This window comes from Lissotriton vulgaris, chromosome 5 (assembly GCF_964263255.1).
Source record: "Lissotriton vulgaris chromosome 5, aLisVul1.2, whole genome shotgun sequence".
NCBI lineage: Eukaryota > Metazoa > Chordata > Amphibia > Caudata > Salamandridae > Lissotriton > Lissotriton vulgaris.
Window position 1 is genome coordinate 1,320,772,930 of NC_141693.1, and position 24,728 is coordinate 1,320,797,657.

Sequence of the window (24,728 nt, forward strand, 5' to 3'; positions counted from 1 at the left end):
AAGCGATGCGATAAAAATTGCTTTAGTCTATGAACTGACTCAAAATAAGAGCACCTGCGGCTCCTGTACATGAACCGACAACAATGTAACACGTTTTCCCTGCCTCTTACGGTCACATCCAAACTAAAAAGAATGATCTGTAGACGCGCAATGTTATTTGCTTAAAAGAAGAGCTCCCGCGTTTTGTGCACCTGAACCGGCAACAATGTAACATTTCCCCTGCCTCATACAGTCGCGTTCAAATCGGAACAGCTCATTTACATTAGACAAGCTTTTGTTCCAACATGCTTAAGCAGCATTGTAATATAGCCCTGCATCATTTAACAGTTTAAAGCCAAAAACATGATTTGTTCTAATAAAAAAACTCTCTAATGAAGATTTGAAGCACAGTCATCTAGGACTACAGTTCTACTACTACACAGCTCTGCATCCAAATTACAAAATAACGGACACTGTTGAAAGAGGCTCTCCCTCTTGCATCAAACGAGAGTACCGAAGGTATGACACAATTTTTACCAATGGAGGATGCTCTCCCTAGATTATGATCCTCTCTCTCTATTCTAAGTATTTGTAAATATGATGAAAATGCCCTCCTTTCTTTCTTTTTAATTTTTAGAAATCGCCCAGCCCTGGTCCTGAGGAGAACCTATAATGATTATGGTTCGAAATGAGTAGACCATTAGACGATTATTTTGGGGTCTTCATTTCCAACCAACACTAATATGGAGGATGACTAAGGACTTCCTATGAAAAGCAATTTTTTCTTTCACTTTCCACGTTTGATGTCTTTGGAACCTATAACTGACACCAAGAGCCTTAAGAGAAGTCGCTCTCGCCTACAACTTTGACCTGGTTGACCACTGATTGACTATTTGATTCAAGTCATCTTGTTTACTGATGTGATTTAATTTGTGATGTGAAAATAGTTTGCATAGGTGTTCAATTCTTTTGGTATCACTCTCTGTGACAAAATACTGATTAATGTATGCCAACATGGTAATATGCCTTTATTGATTTACCAGTCATGTTTATTTAGTAGGAATGATCTTGTAAAAAACAAAAAGAAACACTGCTTTGGTTTTTGACAGGTAAATTAAATGGCATGACCGGATTACAAATGAAACCCCCCTCTGGCATGGGAAATGGCTGCCGGGGATCTCCCAGTAAGATGGATTCTTTGATATCAAATTGTTCAGTCTAATGCAGTTGGATGTTTGATCTGCATGGAAGTCCCTAAACCTTGGAGAGTTGGTCCTCCGGACGGACTCCTCTTGCTGCTGCCAGGACCTCCCTAACCAAATTAAGAAAGCGGAATTCAGGGTCAGTGGAGCCATCGTCCAGTAGATACTTTTACATTTGCCCGCTGTTGAACTCTGGATCGGATCTGGTAGTTGCAGGACCTCTGCTCACCTGGGCAGTCTGTAGAAAGATCTCAGTGTACCTCAGGACACTTTTCCAAACACTGAGTAAAAGCATTGATGAGGCCTGTGCTTAACACCGTACTGGACAGAGTCTATAAGATACCGGGAATTACTGGACCTCCAGTAAGGAAGTCCACGTTTATGCATGCCAGGAAAGGACAGCACTAGGCTTGCTCAAGTACACTGGTCATCAGTTCTCTGTGTTCTAAAGGTGTTCATCATTGCTTGCTTTAGACGATGTTTCCTAAAAACTGATGCATTCAACACCATTGGCATTATGTTTACTGATGCTTCAGTGTAAATCAATGCCTGATAGTCTGTCCTTTAGATTTTAACATTGCACCTTGGAAGTCTTGGACTGTTGTTAAGCTTACTGTTGTACTCAGTCCAGATAAGTACACTTTCACCCTGCACATGTCTTTCACAGGATGTCATGGGGAGTGTGCAGATGAATTGTGGAGAGACTGCTGTGGTGGGCTTTTCACTTTTGGAGGTGCCAATTTCTCGAAACTGGCAACCACTGGAAGTAGGCTGAGCAGCCTGGCCTCTCGCATAACTGGTCAGGCTTGATCTTGACCTCCAGACAAAAACAGCATGCAGTTCATTATCTAGGAAACACTTGCTCTACGCTACACAGGTCATATCTTGAGCTTGTCGAGCCCTTGTCGAGCCCTTGGGGAGGAAGAGGAGCACGTGGGGGCTATTTGTGGCCTTCCTCCCTGCTTGACCTGGCATAACTAGTTTGGACTGGTGTCTGGTGGAGCTAATTCATGCACATGCATATAACGGTTGACAGTGTCTGCCATTTTGCGGGCATTTGTTGTGCACCCTCAAACCAAAGTGAATGCATATAGTTCAGCATGCTTACAGCTAACCAGTTTAAACATTTACACCTACACCAGCAAAATACTGTTGCTGCTGTGTGACTACATCATGGCCACTACAGAAATTAAACAAGCAGCAACACAGACAGAGTAGTATGTGCTGGATCATGGCGCAAGGGTGCTTTTTAGTTGCTAAAAACAATAACCCTTAAGAAATGTCAGAAGAAACAAGCAAGTACCAATATCTACAATTAGCCATTGAGGCACACAACCCAAAAAAATTGAATACTTTCAGGAATCCACTCCAAACAAGAACACAGAGGCCAGACCATGTTACAGGCCTTACTTCAAGGTAAGAAAGAACTAACAGCCACTCACGTTTGCATCCTTCTGAAAGGTAGTAAAATTGTGGTACCAAGAACAGTCTGAAGGATCTGGTCAAACTGGCCCACAAAAGTAATATAAGAACAAACTGTTTACTTCAAGTCACGCATAACATAACTACTTTTCTCCTCACATTGGGATTTGCTAGCCTGTGGGGGATGTTTGAGGCCTTTCTCTGTTTGGTAACAGTCCACTATGATTTACATAGTTGACCTGGAATGAAAGGACGATGGTGGCAATGGCTTGGGACAAGGAACCCTCAATTGGCTCCTCTGATGCCATTTCCACTGGTTCCATGTCCGCTAAAAGAGAGCTCCCGGTGGTGGAGGAGACTGCTGCTCCACCATTGGGCACAACTATAATTTACATAACTGATCTGGGCAGAAAGGATGTTGGTGGCAGGGAGGGAGGCCTGGCCATTAAACATCGTGACTGATTACTAAGGTTGGTCCAAGAGTCACTAGATCATCCTGATTAATCCTCCACGACACCCAACAGCTTAAATTTACGACCCCAGAAGATTAAAGATCCAGTTGGAATGAGCCTGGGTGGCAGCGTTGCTCTACAGCAACCCTGGCTCTGCTTAGCATGAGGCGGTGGCACCGTTTAGAGCTTCAGTATAATATAAGTACATATTTCTATAGGAAGAGGAACGCAGAAGAGGCACCAAACAGCTAAGACTAGCAGAACAAACATGCCACAGCTGCGTACTATGGTCAGAGCTGAGTAGATGACACAGAGAATATATGAAATCACTGGAGGAAGGGAACACATCTCTAGAGGCTGGTGTGGTTATAAGTGGGGTCGAGGGATAGTGCTCCCACCAGAAGGAGTACGGTGCCAGACCAGGACAAATCTTGCAACCCTTTTTAGGATACACTACACTCTGCTCAACTAGCAATTCCTAATGGTAACTGACCCTCTGTGGGATGTATCGGCACGAGACACTAATGGCTCATTCCTGCATCGAATAACTAAGGTCTGGCCACACCACTTTTATGCTTGCAAAAACTGAGAATAGCTGAGAGTTGACTGTATATATCAAAGATAATCCAGCCCCAAAGTGATCTAGTTGTATTTATGGTTTGGCTACACCAGCATGCACTCCAGAAGACTCTTTGGTGCAGTGTCTGTGATAATGGAGAAAGATAAAGGAATGGGTGCTTCTCAACCAGATCCACCACAGTCTTGCAGCAACAGATACTGCAGAATCTGCAAATAAGGATGCAGAGATGATATCCCCAGCCATAATTCTGCAAGCCATAGTTGACACCAGAAGAGCCCTGGAACAATAGATTGGCGGGGTAGGGATATAAGTGCCACTACTGTGACAAGACTTCAAAAATGTAGGTGATCGAATGACAGAACCAGCGAGCTGTATAACAACGGCCTAAGATGCACTACATACTCTTGGTTTGGGATTACATAATTGTGAGAAATTACATAGAGATTAGAAAAATATGCTGAATACGCTGAAGGAAGATCAAGCAGGCACAATCTAAGGTTCATGGATATACACAAGGGTCTTGAAGGCACAAGACCTGAGCAGTTACTGACTTCATGGCTGAAGACATGGATACCTGAGGCAGAGCTATAAACAGAGGGCCCACAGGGTATTAATGTAAAAGTCGGCTTTGGGACCACCCTCAAACCCTAGATCATCAGAATTCTAAATTATACTTACCTTGATGCCATCCTTAGGGTTGCACGTGAGAGCAAACTTGAATCCTTCAAAGTTATGGTCTTTTTGGACTACACCACACAAGTCCAGCAACAAAGAAACTTCTTCGCTCAACCCAAGCAAAAGCTCAGGGTGGTTCATCTTAGTTACATATTGCATTTCCCAGATAAGCTGAATATGATGCACCAGGGGAAGTCATACTTCTTTAACATGCTTGAGACTGACTGGGGTGAAGGATGAAAAATCCAGCAAAACAAATTTGAGGAACTGAGAAGCACCATCATCCAAAGATTGATTGTAACTTGGAAGCTTAACCTTCCCCTAAAAAACAGTAGATGAGAAGACACAGCCACCAAAGAAGATCAAGGATTCCAGAGGACGAGTCACTAAATTGGAGGCAAAGGAGAAGATCTGGGTCCCCTTTCAGTATAAACACTAAATTATGAATTATTTATTGAATAGCATTTGTAATTCGGAACAACTAATAAAGCCTTGCCTCTCTAAACCTTATCCTTTTGAGAATAAGATAGAAGCAGTCATTCTTTCTATGAGAGTAAGTTATGAGTAGTGGTTTGTTATTTTTCACCTGGTATTAAGTTTTCTGCAGCATGCACTTAAGGTACATACAATGCTGACATTACAGGACTTATGCCTGACCGATATGGGTATTATAGGGTTTATCATACTGGATTTACCTAGGGATCCTGGGTGGTCGTTGTTCTCCTTCATGAGTCCTTTCATTAATCATAAAAAAGACACATATTGACAAGTTAGGGCCACCATGATCACTGGGATGATGGAAGGGCAGCTGTAGGACCTAGTTGGTGTTTATGTCTCTCTGTCGTTGATTGATCATACTCTGTAGACCATAGTGAATGTTTTAACTACATTTCCGCCAGGGATGACAATAATTGGAGGGAATTTTAATACGGTTATGGACCCCCAAGTGGATACCATGGGCCCCTTCACATCTCTGAGGACAGTCATACTTCCTAAATGGATATATTGTGTGTATTACCCAGATGCCTATCTGACCATCTGACCAAGCTCCGTTGGAGATAACACTGTGCCACCCTAGAAGTGGCTTCACACCACAATGGCATTTAAACGCTTGGTGGCAGTTGGATGAGGAATTCTCCAACATCCTTCTGCAAGAAATTACAACTCATTTTGATCTGAAATAAAATTCAGTTCCCTCCAGGCTTACATGATGGGAAGTCTAAGTCAGTTAGTTGTGGTAAAGCAATCTTCTTCACCAGCTAAACGAAAGAATATTATGGGAGGTCGCCACCCTCGACCTTACTGTCATTACACTGGAGACGAACCTTGCCTAGATGCATGAAAAAGATACCCTTCGCTAATTGGACTCAGCCAGATTATTCCTAAAACAGTGTTTACTTGACACTGCCAAACAGGCCTGGGTGACATTGTAGTAAAGGGTATATGAATTTGGCGTCATGGCTGCCGAACTTCTGTACTGGTAGGGCAATAGTGAAATAGAGTCTACAATAATATTTAAAAAACTAAGAAATCTCTCTGCTGGCCTAGTGGCAATTTCCCATAATATTGCAAAGGTATTTGAAATTATTAACAACTATATACCAAATTAAACCCACTGGCAATTGAGACCTAAACACATAATAACCAATAAAATACACAGAAGATAAACAGACCTGAGACGACCTTATATTGGCAGAAGGAATACAAAAGGCCATAAGTGGAATGCCAACCAGTGAAGCTCGCTTACAATGGGCTCCCATTAGAATTTCTTGAAAACCTATCCCTGTTGACCCCACACTTGCACTCACTGTATGAGGCGGCTCTGCGCACTGGCTTGATTCCCCACGACTCTGAAGGTGCCATTTTAATTATTCTATTATAATTCCTTAGGAACAGATCCATAATAGTGACTTTCTCTCCACCCCTTTCCCTTTGAACATGGAACTAGGAAAGAGGGTGCCGCCTATCTCCGCTTTTGTTTGCACGCATGATAGAGCCATTAGTTGAATGGGTCAGACTAAATGCTCAGATTTGAGAATTCAGATTTTGAGGAGTGAGTCTCACTATAGACAGGTGATATGTTCCTATACATCTGACGCCCTGAACACACCGAACCTAGATTATTGCAGGTCCTCCAGGTCTACAGAAACACCACAGGCCTTAAAGAGGAGACCTTGGGGAAATCCACATTCAGCTTGGTCTGGTGGCCTAGTGGACTAATGTGTCCACTGTAGGGTCCTGTGTTCAACCTCATGATCAAAGGTTCAAATTCCGGCAGGTCCCCTCAGCCTTTCATTCTTCTGAAGTCAATAAAACGAGCACCATTGAGTTGGGTAACAATAAACATCTGATTATTCAGCTCCAAGATACCCTTGGGTGATCGTGTGCTTTACAAATACATATGTTACATTCATCCCAATTAGTGAAAGTTGGCAACGCTTACACCAATTAATATCCATGATGTGCCTGGGACCACTTCAACTATTTGGCATAAACATATCTTTAGAACAGCAGAAATGTTGGAATGTAAGTTTAACTCTACCACTACACCAGGTTACAAAAGACCTTGACACTTGGAGGACAGGCCCACTATCCAGGGATGCCTTATTCAGTATAATCTTAATGCCCCGATTATTATATGTATATTCCATATTTCCTGTGTACTGTCCCTCGCAACTTCTTCACCGGACTGTAATACACTTTTGCCTTTTACTTGTGGGCCTAGGGAGTGTTTCATATGGTAAAAGTGTGCAATCCCATTATGATGGAAGCCTCAGAATTTGGGACATTAAACACTACTAAAACCTTAGCTCACTGTGGACCATCTTCAGAGGAAGCGCATTTCAAGACATTATAGATCCCTGTTTGTGAACACACCGGGCCCCTTGATAGTTATAGCCCAAAGGTAGCAGGATTTGGCAATGATGATGTAAGAGGAATGATGTATGGAAGCCAAGATGGCTGCTGGAGAGCTGACAATATCATCCAGACATCCTTAGACTTTATTATAATCCTGAGAAACTCTGGAAGATGGGAAGATGCTTGAGATCTAACTATGTAGGCAGTAATGATCTTGTATTATTGCAAACAATGATCTCTAGTAATAATTTGTTCAATACAAAGTACCCAATGGCAATTTAATAGGTCAAAAAAATAAATGAACAAACAAATTCTTTTTTTTCTCAAAAGAAAGACATAGTGGTGTAGTGATTTTGGGTGCATGAAAACATGCCTGGTGCTCTATGTTTAAGATGAAGCACTCAGGTGATAAAGTGTAAACAACATGTGCATCAGTAATGCAAGAATAGCACGGCCCATCAAGACAATTCCATATGTACAATTGTGTAGGGTCTGTGCATTGTAAGACCAATCATTCAGTCCTACTGGGTCCATATATATGATATCCTAGAAGTAGATACTGGAATATCACTCACCAGAGACGCAAAATGGCATTATTGGGCATAATGGAGGGCTGGGAGGGATCACAGGGAGCCCGTCTGATTATTGCAAAACATGACATTGCCCTTCTTTGACACTCAAACGAGACTCCCTCCACTGCAATTAGCTTACAGATGGCTGGTTGCTCCATTGTGGAGACTCCATGTACCAAACACGAGTGTGCCCCAACAAATACCGTAAGATTTGGGGGCCCTGGTGAGATCGCCTTCACATCATACTTTGTGTAGAATAATCATATTCACTGATAGTCAGAATGTTAGATGCAGCCTGTAGAGGAAGCGCTCAGTTGGTGAGCACCTTTCAACTGATGTAGCTATGTGCTTTGCTGCAAATGTTATATACAATATCTTAAAAGTATAACATGTATATTACAAAAAGGAAAAGACGATGGTGGCAATGTCTTGGGAGTAGGAACTGCCAATTGGCCCCTCTGATGCTGTCTGCATTGCCTTCACATCTGCTAAGAGAGAGTTCATATAGTAGAGCCAGGTGCAGCTCTACCACTGGGCACTCCCGCTTCTCTCCTCTCCTCGTATTTGAGGCGAGGGGAATTGAAGGATGGAGGACAGTAAATATGTGTCAATTTCTGACAGATGCTCCACTATTTTTCTTCTTTGGATGAGGTCCTAAGCATTTTCTGACAAATTCCAGTAGAATTTAGTGTGTCAGATTCAGCAAACATCTGAAGTTATGTTCAACCTGACCTATCACAAGCATTAAATAATAGGTTCATCAGGAGAGTGTATATGAATCACACTGACCTTGGCGATCCACTAGGAATTGTCTCTTTCATACACCAGCTAATTCAACATCATGGCCTTCTTGTAATTGTGAGTGTCCGTGAAAACTATCGAGTGACACGAACCATAGACACTATACGGGATGCATGTGGAGGGCATGATGCTCCATCGATTCCATGGGCAGCCTTTCTTCATACAACCATTATCGAGCTAGGTTGATAAGTATGTTCATCAATCCTCTCAGATGGAAAGGCCTATAAGGACTGGACTCGTGCAAGCAGCTTAAGAGTTGTGATAGGTACAGTCTCTGAACATATGAATCCCTTTCTTATAATTGGTCTTAATTTGAAATGGTGCGATGACTTTGGTCGATATTTATTGCTAGTTGTATGTTACAATATCGAATGACAAAATGTCATTCTTAACAATATCAAGTGCAGAAAATCGATTACCACTATATCGCGAAGATAACTATATAAATTGTTAAGTGTAGATTTACTTGACGATCTGGCTATTGTCAAGGCACAGGGATGTGGAGTTAAGGACAGTATATCGACACTTAACTATGTATACTTTCCTTAGCAGTAGAGTGGCAGCGAACAGATACAGTCGGCCATGAGTATTGTTGCTGGGCGACATTCTGCACTCATTATTGTGGTAGTAGACCCTTAAGAATGATCACTAGTATTTAGTAAAGGCTTAGTTACTTTGTTTTAGTCTCGTCTATTTAAATGCATGGGTTTCTGGTGGGCCGCCTGCTCTGGATCTGTGTTTAGTGCCTGTACGGTGAACTATCCAGTCAGACCTGTATGCGCTTTTTTATGTGCACCAAATATAGGAAACCCAGAGAGACCTATATTAAGCTTATTTATTTTTATTTCTAAGCTGTGTTTTTTTCTCATGCTAGGAATTGTGTACATCTGTGTTGCTATTGGCCATTATGTGGCCGAAGGGGTATCAAAAAGGGATAAAACATAATGGGTATTGTCTTGTATTTTATGGTGTTCTGTGGTATGACGAATTGTTTTCTTCTGTTTTTGCTGTACATTCTTTTATTACATTTTTTTATTGTGATGCTTTTTTGGGAGATTGTTACTCGAATACATCTTACTTGATATGTGTCATTTGGTTAATAATTTAAATAGACGTTTGCATTTCAGACTGTGTTATACATCTTTTGGCTGGCACAATAGCTTTATTTGCTGAAAGTCTCTTATTGGCTTCAAAATAAATAGCTAAGGTTTTCGTCTAAACACTTTTAATCATGAGGGGCGCAAGTTTACACTCGTTGGATTCAACCTTTGCTAATGTTTCTGCATATATCGATGTAAATTATTCTTTATCTTTCATACCAAGCAATATTTGAGTTTCAAACAAAATGTAGGTTATGACAAATTTATATTAAAATAACTAGATTGGTACCTAGATGCCTGAACAGGGTGCAGTGTTACAAACGAGATATATAAATTATGTGCTTCACTTCCCCTACACTCCACATTTGTAGTACGAGACGTGGGAGCATATTTACAAAGAAATGGCGCAACGCAGGACAGCAAGAAAAGTTTTTGCGCTGCGTCACGTCACCTGGACCAAGCAGAACTGCGTCATATCTTCAAAGAAATGGTGTTGTTCTACTCTCTCTAAACGTTTGTGCACTGCAGGCTGCGCAGCGCCAATGCAGGCACCCGTGTGCCATAGTGTAGGGGTGTCTGTGTTGTGGTCAGAATAGTTTTTGTGCAAGAAGAGTTATTTTATTCACATAAACTATTCTTTGAAGTTATTTTCTCTTTGTATGAGTGCTGTAGAATGCACAACACATTCAAAAGAGGAAATAACAAGGAGTAATAAAGATATTGTTCCTCGTTACGGCAGCTTCTGGCAGGAGCACGGTTTTAGCGCAACCCCATGTCTACATCTCCCTGTAAAAATGGGATAATGCCAAAATCCATGGATGGACACACGGAAACTCCCACGCACCACCTATGGAATGCCTACCTGACGCAATGGAACAGTCGTTTTTCTTACAAAGCCACGCATCAACATATGCATGACGTTGTAAATACCAAAAAGGACTTTGCAACATGGTGCATCAAAAAAGTGACGCAACTCAGACTTAATGTCATTGTAAATCTGAGCTGTCATTTCTAACACAATGTATTAAAGTCTACGATAACACGATCTGATGAAGGTGTATGAGGCAAATGGTAATAGAGTGGAGCAACGCATTTTGATACATTGCACTTACCCCGCTTGGAACAAGACAGAAATAACCACTGGATGTGCCAACTAGTGCTTCTTAATGCTTTTTGTACATTTGGGAGTTGGATTCCTCCAGGTGACTGGAGAATAAGGGTGGATTCAGAATCCCACATGCAGTGGAACATATCAACTACAGGCTGATAATAGATATGCTACTGAGGTGCTGAGCAGTGAGAAAATAAAGCACAGTGCCTCTCACTGTAGCTGATCCTGTGAGCAGTGTCTTTCATTCTAACCTTTCTTATCTTAGGAGTCTATTTCTTGGAGAAGCTTAGTAGCTAGGTTTTAAGCCAGAAAATGGGTCTCCATGTGGAATTTCCAAAATTCCAAGTGCGTTGGCGTTGTCCTATCTTGTTTGCTCACAATCCACGCTATTGCCTTAATCATGTATTACAGGTTTCGATTACAGTACTTATGTGGTTTGGAGTGCTGCATTATTTTCTGCTTCAGATGTTGTTACAGTTCTCTATGTTCTTTGGTGTTGTCTTCTTACATCCCATTTATTCTATTGCTTTGTCAGGGTGTGATAATGATGTTGTGTTGTTTGATCACATTATTTCCTTTGGTGATCTTGCCACTGTGTTATGGGATTTTATTAGTAGGTATGTATGCATATGATATTTCCATACCGTGAACTTAGCCAAAAGGCAGCAGTGCTATGTACATATTCAAAGATATACATTATGTCAACGAGCAATAGGGTAGGAAGCTGGGTTGTAGACAGTTAATGCATTTGATGTAGTGTTCTTTGAAGAGGTGAGTCTTCAGCTCTATCCTAAATTGGAGCAGCTTTGGGTAATCCTGATGGTTACAGGGAGTTCAATTTCAAGGTGTTTTTTTAAAAATACTTTTAAGGTGTTTTGCCTGTTATGTTGTTTACTTTTAAGGTGTTTTGCCTGTTATATTGTTTGATCGAACCAATCACTGTTATCTCAGATCTGTGTTGTTGTCTGATTAAATTCCTTGATGTTCTCTTTGCATTGAGGTCCGTGCTTTGATCAACGCTCAACATCTGATTTGATTTTTGTGTAGTTTCTATATTTATCCTTGTCTCTGTGCTCTGGGGTTTGTGTTGGTTGGCCACTTACCTCCCCAATACTCTTTGTGATGTGTTACAGTGAACACCTGCCTGATGGTAATAGATCTTGAACGCACTCTGTCGTCATGTTGCGTTTGTAACACTTCTCTGATGATATAGCACCTTGACCATCCTCTCTCTGGCAGGTTTTGTCCCACAACTTGTATACAGTGCTGTGTATACCACATGACCCTGTGGCATTGGAGGAGCACTTCCGGGATGATGATGATGGGCCAGTGTCCAGCCAAGGCTACATGCCGTATCTGAACAAGTACATCCTTGATAAGGTAAGCTCCCTTGCCGGCCCCAACACCAGCCAATAGTAATGCCCTAGCAGGCATAGCTCAAAGCCTCGCTAGCAAGATAGCAGCATGTGGCAACAACACTGATGGTAAAAGCATAATTTTCCTATTTCAAAATGTTAGAAAAAGGTCATGCTATCACCAAAATCATTCATACTGGACCTATTTTTAAGGTTTTCACAACACTTCGGTATCACAGTCAGTAAAGACTATGCTTAAAAGGCAATAGAGAGTTAAAGGGACCCTCTATAATCTCTCACTGTTTTTTGTTTCTTTATTTTTTCTGAAGTTTTGTACATGATAGAGCACCTGGGGTGCTCTCCTGGTTCTCCTGCTGTAGCAACATGGAATTGATTTACTCTTATAGATGTAAGGAGGCCTGGGGAGAAACTTTGGGGTACCCCCATCTGTGTTTTAAATGACTTTCAATTAACCTTTTTGAATCATTTTTCTGTTTATTGTAATCAGGTTTCCAGAACTTTACGTTTATTTCAGAATTTATGAAAAAGTATTTCTTTTTTTATATTGTCAATGTTTACGGGATATTCTACCCCATAACCGGTTGCAGTCCTGAGCTCCCGTGATGTCTTTCTCATGATCTTTTCCGCTTCTCTCTTTCCATCTGTCTCAGTTGAATACTCTCTGACTTCATCTTTCTTGGCATTTGTATCAGCTTACTGGGTCTTTTACAAAGGGCTAAATAATAACATAATGATTCTAGGTTTCTCTTGTAGGTTGTGTGTGAGTTTTTCTTTTGTTCTAATACCTTGCATTGGTGCTAAGTTATAACGAGTATGTTTTCACTAATACTTGCTTTCAGCATTCATTTCTGTGGCTCTTTTCACGCACTCTCTTTTCTTGTGTGGCTGTTGCAGTGTTTCCAGAGGTGGGTGTGTAGTTATAGGTATATTGGCTGTATGTTGCGCACTTCTCTGATGCTTCTTTGTTGTGGCTGAGTGCCCTGTGTATTGTGTCCTCCTGGATGTGAGTCTCGTGCTGCCCCCTGTTTCATTCTCTTTCATATGAGGACGCTACTCACAGTTAGTTCTATTACTCACAACTGGATGTGAGTAGCCTACTGACTCTCCCAGTGCTTCCTACTACAGGTGATTGAAGGCACATTTGTGAAGGAAAACTTTGACGAACTCTGCTGGACCTTATCTGCCAAGAAGAACTACAAGACGGACCACAATGGCCACCGAGTCCTGTCTCAGCAAGATTCCTTCCGCCTGTGGTGTCTCTTTAACTTCCTGTCAGAAGACAAGTACCCTTTGGTGATGGTACCCGATGAGGTAGGCCTTTCTGTGTTTTTATTGCTCGCTCCTGATGTCACAAAGGGCCCGTATTTCAATACATCATAAATAAAGAGCAAAAGAAAAAGATCTAGTTCTTCCAGCGCGTCCAGACTCTTACGTATGCGCAGTTGCAAACCCATTGGCCTTATGAATAATGTGTCCCATTCCCTATTATTCTGATCCCCTCATTACAAAGAACTGGAAGCGGTCATTGATTTCATTTGAGCACATTGATGGAGCAGAAGAAGAAACGAATGTGTGGCTCTTGGTACAAGCTTTCGCGCCTTCATGATGACAGGGAGGAAAGCCTATTCAATTAGATGTATTTGATGCCAACATCATGGCCCCTAACCATAAACAGAGTGAAAGCATTTGCATAATGTGATGAAACACTTTATATAAATAGGGCCCAAATATCCACTGGAATTTGGCCCTATTATAAGACTGTGATCTTTAAACTGTCCTTTGACAAAGCCCCACCCACCCACTTAAAATGGTTTGTTTGGGAACCCAAAATGATAGAATATGTTCTCATAATTATCAGGTAAAATCTTAAATATTGCAAACAAGCTAAAACATTGTGTGTCGCCTGAGAGTATTTCTTCCAGGAAAAAGCAAAACAAATTACATTTTGTAGTAATGTTCAATGTATCCCAGTAAATATATACAATAAAAGCATTGCCAAGGTGCCCAACATTTCAAGTTAGATTGCAAGTGAGGATTTTCATCTTGAAACAAAATACCAAATCTGCATCTTATGTGGCTTCTGTTTATTGAATAAATGTAGTATTATGTGATTTAAACTGTGTTGCAAATGAAGGAGACACGACTTCTAATGGATTTTGTGGTACAGTTAAGGAGGGCGTCGATCGTTCAAGAATGTTTTCCAAAATTTAATGTCAGTTGTTACCTTGTATTTTCTCACAGTTAACCACTTAATACTTCAAACCTCGCAATGATGTTCAGTTATCCTTTTCTAAGTATATTTAGTAAAGTAGCGGAATCAGCTACGAATAAAGAGGAGCAAGCCTCTGTTTTCATTATGGGGATATTAAAAGCCTCCTTCTTGGATGGTGTAACCCTCCCTTGTTTCATGTCTGCATATTCAAGTGCTTACAGAATTATTCTAGAGCAAAGGGCGCAGTCCTCCTGATTTCATCAACACTAGGGGTAGTAGATGCTTCTTTTTTAGGGAACGTGCCCTGTGTAGTCACTTACAGTATGGAAACGTAAGCCTGACAGTAAACTCCCCCAAAAGTGCAATCTTCAGACATAAATCGACTAAAAAACACTGTTGCACGATGGGAATCCCATCAGTAGTGCTTTAAGGATGCTATGGGTCCTGTAATTGTTGCAAGTATGGAAAATTGCGTATTTGGCTGCTGTTGAGGTAATAAAATACATCAATTATCAGGGCTTGCTCAATAGATCCCTCAGAGCTCTGGGCCCCGGTGCCTCTGCACCTACTGCACCAGTGATAGCTACACCCCCGAATCCCACAATCAAAACTCCATAACAGCATTCCCCAAAATTGTGATAGCCATGCATATGGTTAATGCAGCATAATAGACATAGGTTTAGCTCTAATAGTACTGGCAGCCCTACAACAAAGACAGGAACAGTGTGCTCCTAACAAGTATGAAAACATTAGGACATCAGATGAGCCGGCTAATAGCAGTTCAAAATCAGTCTGGTAAACATCAAGCAGGTCAGTTGTGACATTGTTGAAACCTTCACCCATCAAGGAAGAAGGTTTCAACAACCTAAAGTAAAGACCTTACCGGTTGGTATTATCGGTCTGCTATTTGTATGGTCAAGAACCGTGCCTAATGTGTGTTAAACATTGACATCGCCGAGCTAATGGGGGTGGGTTGGCTGCTCTGTGTGGCACAGTCTACCTACACATTTGCATAAAGTGGCTAAAGGTAGGGTCGATTGTCCACCTATTTTGCAATGACACATCTTTTATGCTCCCCAGGCCTTCAAAAGATGTGACTATCCAAAGAATGTATGGGATAAGTTAATTGTTTTTTCCTGCTGCAATGTTTTTCTGGATGGAAATTATAATAAAACGTCTTTGAAAGGTAAAAGCTATACGGCTGGTTCCCAAAGATGTTTTTTTATGAGTAGTTGTGTTATAGTACTCCTACTCTATAGTACTCCTCCTGAATTCTGGGAGCAAGCGTGTAATACTATTGGCTTACTCCGGGAATTCAGAGGTAATTGTAATCCAGGAGTACTCCAAAAGTAGGATCCAGGAAAATCTTTGTGAAATGGGCCCAAAATGCTGTGTTAGCTGCTCGGATAAGAGAAAACGCGCCCTCTACTAAAAAAAATAAAACGATTTCTATCCTGAGACGGAATGTACAGGAAGCCATTTTACATTCATTGCTTGACGCAACAAATGGTGTTTGCCAAATGAAATTGGATGCTAACTGCACAAAACATCCCAGAGATCCTCTCTGCAACTGGAGCATTTACATTAACACCACAGGGACAATATTATATGTGTGTCTGTATGTATGTGGTACTTGTGTAATGTGAACCTAGCCCATAGGCTGCAGAGCGCAGTTCAGTGGCATTGTGATGTAGTGTTCTTTATAGAGGTGAGACTTCCAAGAGATGGCTCTTCCGCAGTGGCGGAGGTGTGTCGTCCCACTGTCTTAGAGCCAGCAGGTGAGAAATAAAACTATGCTTTATCATTGTTTGATTTTCATTTGACGACTCTGAGCCGGCGTGTGCAGGGATGGGCAGGGCTAGGACATGGGGGGGAGGAGGAGTGCTATTTGCACTTCTAAGCGCACATGTGTGTTTGGTCGGCCGTCTCAGGCTGGCCAAACACACATGCGCACTTAGGTTTCTCCAACCCAGCTGTATTGTAAAGCCGGGCTGGAGAAACTGCACAGACTCCCTGTCCTAAGTGGAGCGTCTCTCCAGCCTGCTCAGGTCAATCTCCATGTTGCTTTCATAGCATGAGAGCAGCGTGGGGATTGCACAAGGAATCTTTTCCAGTGTGTGCTGGGAGCCTGGCATCAGGAAGAGCACACAGAGGCATAAGAAAAGGCAGGAGGCAGATCCAGCAACACAGGACCCTCCCAAGACTGAGTGGTGTGAGAGAGTGCTAGGTTGACAAGGCACATTTCTTGCATATTAGCTCTGCTTACGGGGTTGTTGTGCCACCTGGCCTGAAGTTTGTGCGCTGGCATTTCTCCATGAACCCTTGTTGTATCACACCATCCTTCCTGAGCCGCACCACCTTCCAGACCCACAAATCGCTTTGTCCATGGTGGTAAACCTGGCATATTTTCATCTCTGGATGATACCAACGCCTACATCAAGAAATTGCTGAAACTGCAAACTTCAAACAAGAACAGTCCTACTGCATCCCCATCATCTCATCTTGACCAAGTTGACTAGTGAAATGCGTCATTATGAGACATGAACTGCACCTCTTCGTAGGATAATACAGGCTCTAAACAGTGTGGGCCACAGTACCCAAGCGTCCACTACTCACATACGACTTGCCAACACCTGTATCCGATGGGCCTGATTGCTGATACAGCATGCGACTTGCTACCTAGAGCCATTGGGCATGTGCCTTGGAGCACTAGACCGCACCAGTCACACCGAGAGCGGCTGTCCTTTTTCTAAGTTACATAAATTATGATCTTTTGCAGAGAGATATATCACTCTGATGCCTATAACTGGATGTTTAATCAGAGGGTTTTTCTGGACAAATTCCTTTATCATCAACTCAAAACCGCAACAGCGGACTATAAATACTGCAACTCACTTCTTGCTTCTTAATTAAATTGTCCGTGCACAGCAATTTCTGTACTTGCCGTTGTTTAGTACAGCTGCTCAGCAGAATAGAGAATTGTTCTTGATATGGAATGGTGCACCGGAAAGATCCTTGTCCAAATAAGTATGCAAGGCAATTTGTGATGAGTATACCTCTTTATTTTCTTTTTTGCTCTTTTTTCATATTCAATCAAACGCTTAAGACATCCAGCTAACGCGTTTTGTTCAAAGTATCTCACTAGAACTTCGTCAGGGCTGTAAACAACATATATAAGTACACAAACGTAACCAAAAAATGTCAAAAAAAGAGACATAGCCAATTTTTAAACATAATACGCACAAAACAAACAACTGGCACAGAATAATTTTTTTCCCTAAAAGGGCACAAACAACACGTAGCATAAATAGTACCCACATCAGTGGTTTATCAATACATTTGATGAGAAATGAATAAATGTGTAACGTGAAAAATCCCCTCTTTAAAAACTGGTATTTTGCCCTGCTGGGAGCTGGTTGCTGCCATGGTTGCTGTGAGTACAGTCCCAGGAGGGACTGCACCGAATCCTTCTGCCTGCCGCCGACGGGGACAAAGACTACATCCCCCAGCGTCCTCTAGTGCTTACTGACGCAGGGCAGCGCGTCACTGCCGGACCACCTTAAATCCATCCGAGGGCTCCCGCAGCGCGGGATCCTCATTAAAAACTGGTATTTTGCCCTGCTGGTTGCTGCCATGGTTGCTGTGAGTACAGTCTTAAATTGATCCGAGGGCTCCCGCAGCGCGGGACGCGCAGGCGTGCCCGGGCGCTGCCTGGGTCTAGGGCGGGCCCCTCCCTTGACGATCAGAAGCCGGAAGAGACCGGGTTGGGAAACCCCTCTAACTTCCCTGAGTTTTGGAAAACTGCTAGGAACCCCTGAACATTTGCCCCACTGGCTGGGCTTTCTTGGTCACACATCTGATGAGGTGAGGTGAGGACATCTTTATTGTGCCCCGCTGTGACTGTTTATAGCTTAAAGTCTTATTACAGTTGGGGGAGCAAAACTACCATCGTAGACATTTACCCCGTGGGGAAACACAGAGGAGTGGAGTAGAAGCCTTATAGTGCCTCCTAGACTTTGGACTCTGCGGCCTGGGTGGACGGACATCGGGTTATCTGGGGTCATTTGTGATTTGTGATTTGGTTATTTAGTAGGATGAGCAGGAGGAAGGCGAGGGACTCTATGGTGGGGGGGAGTGCAAAAGGGACACTAGACGCATTTCTAGTGAGGGTGGAGTCATTATTAATGCACGAGATCCAATTGGCAGAGAAGAGACTCTCACTGGACTCATTTGCATCACAGAAGAGGTCGTCAATGGGGGCCATAGTATTGGCCAGGTCACCTAAAGCCGACAACCCAGTAGACAAAGATACTGTAACTGGCGAATATATTGTCATTAGCCCAGATGTTGTGGTCGCAGACTCACAAGTGACAGAATCGTTAGTACAGGCAACTGAAGTAGTACAGGAGGCGTTTTGCACGATAACACCAGCAGGAGAGGAGAGCGAGGGGAGTTGTGACCCACAAATAGTATCATCCTGTGGGCCAGGTCAGACGGAGGGAAGCCCCGCCTTGGCCGCGTCTTCAAATAGAAATGGAGAAACCTCAAGGGAAGGTGGGGAGGTGGTCACTCGATCAAAAAGGGCACGACTAGACAAAAAGATTGGTCGGGTTACTACCCCACAAGTAGACCCACTGGCAAAAACCAAGCGAACTCGAGGGGTGGGGAGTCAAAATGAGAATATTAAGTCTAAGAGGAAAGGAGCTTTAAACTCGGCCAGGGCTGCAACTATAGAAGGGCAATTGGAGAACTTCCAGTGTACAAATTGTAGGAAGGCAGGTAACGTGCGGGGGAGGGTGCAAAAATGTGATCCAGGTTGGAAACCATGCTTAGTACTCACCTAGGGCCCCTACATAAAAACATTACCCTAATCGAAGAGAAAGTGACCATGTTGCTTGCCCAGACCAGTAACCACATTAATGTTGTAATAGCACATACAGCAGATAGCTTGGGGCTTTCAGAAGTTTCTGCCCTTCAAGGGGCCGCACCGCCCCCAGAGAGACACAGTGACACAACACATGGGGTGAACAACAGCGGGGAATAATGGAGCTTGCTAACAAAGATTTACCAGCAGGATCCAGGGTGGGTAATGTCCCAAGTGTAAGATGCGATATTGGAGATACTAGTCGAACAAGAGAGGGAATTGAGGATCAGAATCTGAAACCACATGGGGGTTTGGAAAATAGAGGGGATCCAGGAGAAAACGTACCAGCAAGACAGGATTGTCTGTCTGTGCAAGATGATTGGGTTAGGGGCTCTATGGCTTTGCTGGTTATAGATCTTTTACCAGCAGCCTGTCCTTACACACTAGTCTTGAAAGGGGTTCCAGCGCTTGGCGGAACTAAAGAGGAAACTCCGCAAATGTTAATCAATAAGTCGGCCCATTAGCTGAATAGGAACCTGCAATTTAATATCGCCAATCACAGGCACATTCTAATGGCGAGACGGGTGTTCTTGATTGGTTGCACCAGGAAGTGCTTTCCAGGAGACACTGTGATTTTAAACTTTAGGTTCCCTGGACTGGTACAAGATCTCCTCACTCAGTGCAAGGGGCTCTTCAAGCAGAGGACGTCTTGACTATTAAGATGTTACCACTGGGGTTATTTTATAGAGATAGGAAGGGAATACATTCCAGTGATAACCAGAGGATTGCCCAGGTAGGTTATGCCCGAGGTGCCACCCCAGTTCACTTATTCAATCGATGTGATCTGCTGGCAAAAGTTTCAGCCTTAGATGACATCGATAGACGCAAAAAGAGTAAATTACCCAAGGAGGACGGAGTTCTGTATGCTGCATCCCTGAATATAGGCGGGGAGGGACACTACGACCACAGGCCGCGTGGCCTATGATGCAGATTACCGATGGAGATTCTCAGGGTTCCACAAGAAAAGGGAACACTTTAGCAAATAGTACCTCCCCTAGGCTCGCAACCAGGGCCGGACTGGGAACCAAAACCGGCCCTGGCAAAGTGCTCGCCCCCCACCTTTAGTGGCTTTATTGTTTTTGAAATTGTCTTCGGAGGCGTTAACTCTTTTTTCTACTGTGAACTTCCTGAGGTCGGCAATGCGTTCTAGAAATACCAGAGGAGAGGAATAATTATACTAACTTCAACAACGTTCGGTCAAAAGTCCTGTAAATGAATTGTGTGGGCAAGGGCACCTTTTAAAGAAATGCAAACTCATTGGGCCTACCTGTCAGGAATATGAACTTTTGCAAGAGTGTTAAAATGTTATCTAATGATGCCAATTCCTTTTTATGGACTGTTTGGTGCATGTATTTTCTTTTTTTAAACTTTATTTTTTGTTATGGAATAAAACAAAAACAGTCCCCCCCCCAAATGCGGCATCATACAAAAACTGTTGCATCAGAACGATAACCTCATTAAGGCACTGTAGGGACACAGGTATCACTGGGCAAGAAACGGTCATGAGGAATATATTAAAAACCCATATATTACAATCTGGAGATAGCGACAGTGAACGTGAGGTAGCAGCCGAGTGCCACCGACAACACAGATCTAACAGTCCCCATTATCCCACCCCTCCCCTTCAGCTCCCGACCCCTCAGACGTGAACAGTTCTTCACTATTCCCCTCAGAATCACTCAAGGTCAGACCGGCAGCACACATGGTTCTCCATGGCAGTAAGTCTTCCTGCAGTCTCTCATCCCTGCGCGCGAATGGCATTTGAGTCTCCTCCGCCAGAGACCACTCCCATACATCCATTAGCCACGTGGCAATCTCCGGGGCCCTCCGCCCCATCCATGTAATGGCACACCCTACGCCGCGCCAGGACTAACATAAGCTGCAATAATTTGTAGGGAAGGTTCTTTTTCTTAGGCCTAGGAACCAGAGCCAGCAGACAGTGGAGCGGCGTCAAGTCTATTCTAAGGCCGGTAGCGGCGGCTATACATCCCACCACATCCGCCCAGAAACTTCTCACCAAGGCGCAATCCCAGGCCAAGTGTAAGAACCCTGCCCTTTCCGCCCGCATCTGGGACAGGTGTCCTCCCTATCTGGTGAAAAGCGCTACAAGGAAACCGGGGTCATATAGGTGCGGTGCATAAAATTAAAGTGTGTGAGCTTAAACCGTGCATTACATGATACTTTACGTGTGAGACACCCTATGCACTTGCACTGCCCCGCCTCCAGAGCCGCCCCCAGATCTGTTTCCCAGGCGCTCCAAGCAGGCTGGACCGGTGGATCCTGACGCAGTGTGGAATAAAGCAAGGAAATCAGTCTACGACCCTTACCGCAGGAGAGAATGATGTTCAATGTATAGGACATCTGAGGCGTCTTCGGGAATTGGGGCCATAACTCCCTCGCCACCTCCTGAATGCCTCGATAGTGTAAATATTGTCCCCCACCCAGCCCAAAAGCCTCCGCAGCCTCCTCGTAAGAGACAAACGAATCGCCCGGGTAGAGGTCAGCCAAGGTTGTGCAGCCTCCAGTTCACCACTCCCTAAAGGACATGTGCTCCTTCATAGCCACAATGGGTGCTAGGATCCAAACCGGCAACTCCCTATGAAAGGGGCCCGTCGCAGTACCCGTTCCACACACCTGTGCCAGATTGCAGCCGTGTGCCGCACCACATATGGAAGGGTCTCATCCGCTCCCCTCCCCTTCATCAAGGCCACCTGTAGTATCCGTTTGGTGGCACTCCCAGCCAATAGTTGCATCTACCACCCGGCCACATCCGCGAACCACCTCGCTGCCGGCAGCAATTGTGCCGCGTAGTAATATAAGTCAAACCTCAGAGCTTCCAGACGACCTTCCTCCCAGCTCCGAACTAAGGTGTGTAGCGCAACCCGGCTACGTCGTCCCGCCCAAAGCAGGGACGTTAGCAAAATATTGAGCGTACAAAATATTTGCGGGGGAATAGGGCAGAGCGAATTCTGGAGGACATATAGCGTCCTGGGAAGCATCACCATTTTTGCAACAGCAAGCCGTCCCATAGGGGAGAGCGGCAAAGTATTCCAAAAGGTTACCGAGCTCTGTAGGGACGCAATTATCCGACTGACGTTCCGAGCCAGTACCTGCGAGACTGACGGGGCCACCTGAATTCCTAGATACCGAAAGGCCTCCTGTTCCCAGCGCAGTCCAAGGTCCGGTAAGACTGCCTCTGGTCCATTGTCGTAGCCTGCCAGAGGAAAGATCAAGGACTTACCGCGATTGATCCGCAATCCCGAGGCCTCCCCGAAGCGGTCGAGGTGGCACAACAATATGGGTAACGATTCACCTGGTGTCCTCAAATAGAAGAGAGCATCATCCGCATATAGAGAGACCACATTATACGTGTCCCCCACCGGGATACCCCACTGCGCCATCTCCGCGCGGACCCGGACCGCCAAGGGCTCAATTGCCAGCGCAAAGAGGAGCGGCGAGAGGGGACACCCCTGTTGTATCCCCCGATCTAGCTGCCACTCCTCAGAACGCCCTGCGCACAACCTCACTCTGGCACAGGGGGCCGTATACAACAGGCGGACCCAGCGACAAAAATCGGGGCCCATGCCCACCACTCGGAGGTACCCCCAATCAACCGTATCGAACGCTTTGGCGATATCGATAGATGCTATAACCAATTGTTCCTCGCGATTTCGAACTTCATGAAGAATGTGGTTCAACCGCCGCAAATTCATGGCGGTATTACGTCCCGGGATAAACCCACATTGGTCCGAGTGTACCAATTTTACCATGTGCGGCGCCAAACGGGCCGCCAAAAGTTTTGTCAAAATCTTGACGTCAGTGTTTATCATGGTAATGGGTCTGTACGCCGCCGGGTAACATTTGTCTCCACCCGGCTTTAAAATCATGCAGATCTCACCCTGGTTCATGCTAGGCAGCAGGACACCACTCTCAAAAGCCTCGACATACACCTGCAACAAGCTAGGGGCAACGGTATTAGCGTATGACTGATAAAATTCCGGTGGAAAACAATCACTCCCCGGAGACTTGGCTCTAGGGAAGCCGGCCATAGCAACCCGCACGTCCGTTGACACGGTTTGCAGGGTCAAGTTCTGCAAATACAGCAGGTACGAGTTTTTGGAGACCGTGGGGTCGGCCGCATACACCGTCCGCAAGTGTGACTGGAGGACCCGGAGTATGGCCTCCTCAGAGTGCACCATGCGTCCCGCCGCATCCCGCAGCGCTACTATCCTCTCCGGGCGAATTCCCGCCGCAGAACCCAGGCCAGCATCCGACCCGCTCTATCACCCTGCCTATGAAGCCGCTGTCTGAATTGGCCTAATGTGTACTTATCAAGCCGATCTAGGATGTCACGTACACAGGCCCGGGCCGCCCGTTCCATCTCTTGCTGTGCCTCATCCGGGTATGGCAATGTTTGCTGGCGCAGTAAGTTACCCTCAGCGTCCCGTAAGTCTTGGAGCAGCTGCTTCCTGACCCCATAGGTGAGGCCTATAAACTCACCCCTTATGACCGCCTTCAGGGCATCCCGTTTGGTGGAATAGGTAATGGACCCCTCCTGCCAATTCAATTCTAAGTAGCCGTTGAGCGCATTTTGGACATGGTCCCTCGCTATCGGATCCTGTAAGAGTTCGCCTGGCATCTGCCAGGTTAGAGGGCGGGAGGGCCGCCCCTCCCACGCTACCGTGCACGCCACCGGGGAGTGGTCAGACAAAAAGCGCGCCTGATGAGTGACCACCAGTGAGATGGAAGCATGAATATTGGCGACCAATATCCTGTCCAGCCTGCTATGTGTGTTATAAGTGGGGGAGAAACACGTGTAGAGCTTCAGGGTCGGGTGTCGCTGGCGCCAAATATCTATCACCCCCAGGTTCCCCATGACCTCGCCAAGCTGCTTCGTCATGCGCGGCTTCGTGCCTGCACGGGGCGGGTAACGATCCATTACTGGATCCAGGACTCAATTAAAGTCCCCCATCCAAAACAGAGGGGCCTCCAGATCCGGGACAAGCACCTCCTGAAGGGTCAAGAAGAATCCAGGGTCATCTACGCTAGGATCATAGGAATTCAAGATCGTGAGGTCTCTCCCATCAAGTGTCACTCCCAGGAGCAAATATCTACCCTGTATATCTGCCTCCATATACTGGATAGCAAAGGGGACCCCGGGTGCCACCCAAATAAGTACCCCCCTAGCATAGGTAGAGAAGGAAGAGTGAAACAATTGGCCCGCCACTTTCTCCCCATTTTACAGGCACCTTCATCATCCAAGTGGGTCTCCTGGAAGGATGCAATAAAGACCCCGTGTCTACGGAGGAATGAAAGGACTCTATGCCGCTTAGCGCACGTGCCCATCCCCCTCACATTCCACTTTAAAAACTTATATCCCATGACCAGTCATCCGGCCCCACCAGGGCCCCAACTCCACATCCTGCAATCCTCCTATTCCATGCCCGCACAGTAATACAACTG

General features: G+C 44.6%; 1 protein-coding gene across 1 annotated transcript in view; it reads left to right on the top strand.

Moving 5' to 3' along the window:
- The window catches only part of DEF6 (DEF6 guanine nucleotide exchange factor), a 478,117-nt gene that overhangs the window by 191,640 nt on the left and 261,749 nt on the right, over positions 1-24,728 (top strand). Inside the window, exons 2-3 of the mRNA XM_086923236.1 lie at positions 11,993-12,133; positions 13,255-13,440. Of these exons, the coding sequence (XP_086779362.1) occupies positions 11,993-12,133; positions 13,255-13,440 (327 nt within the window). The remainder of the gene's footprint in view (positions 1-11,992; positions 12,134-13,254; positions 13,441-24,728) is intronic.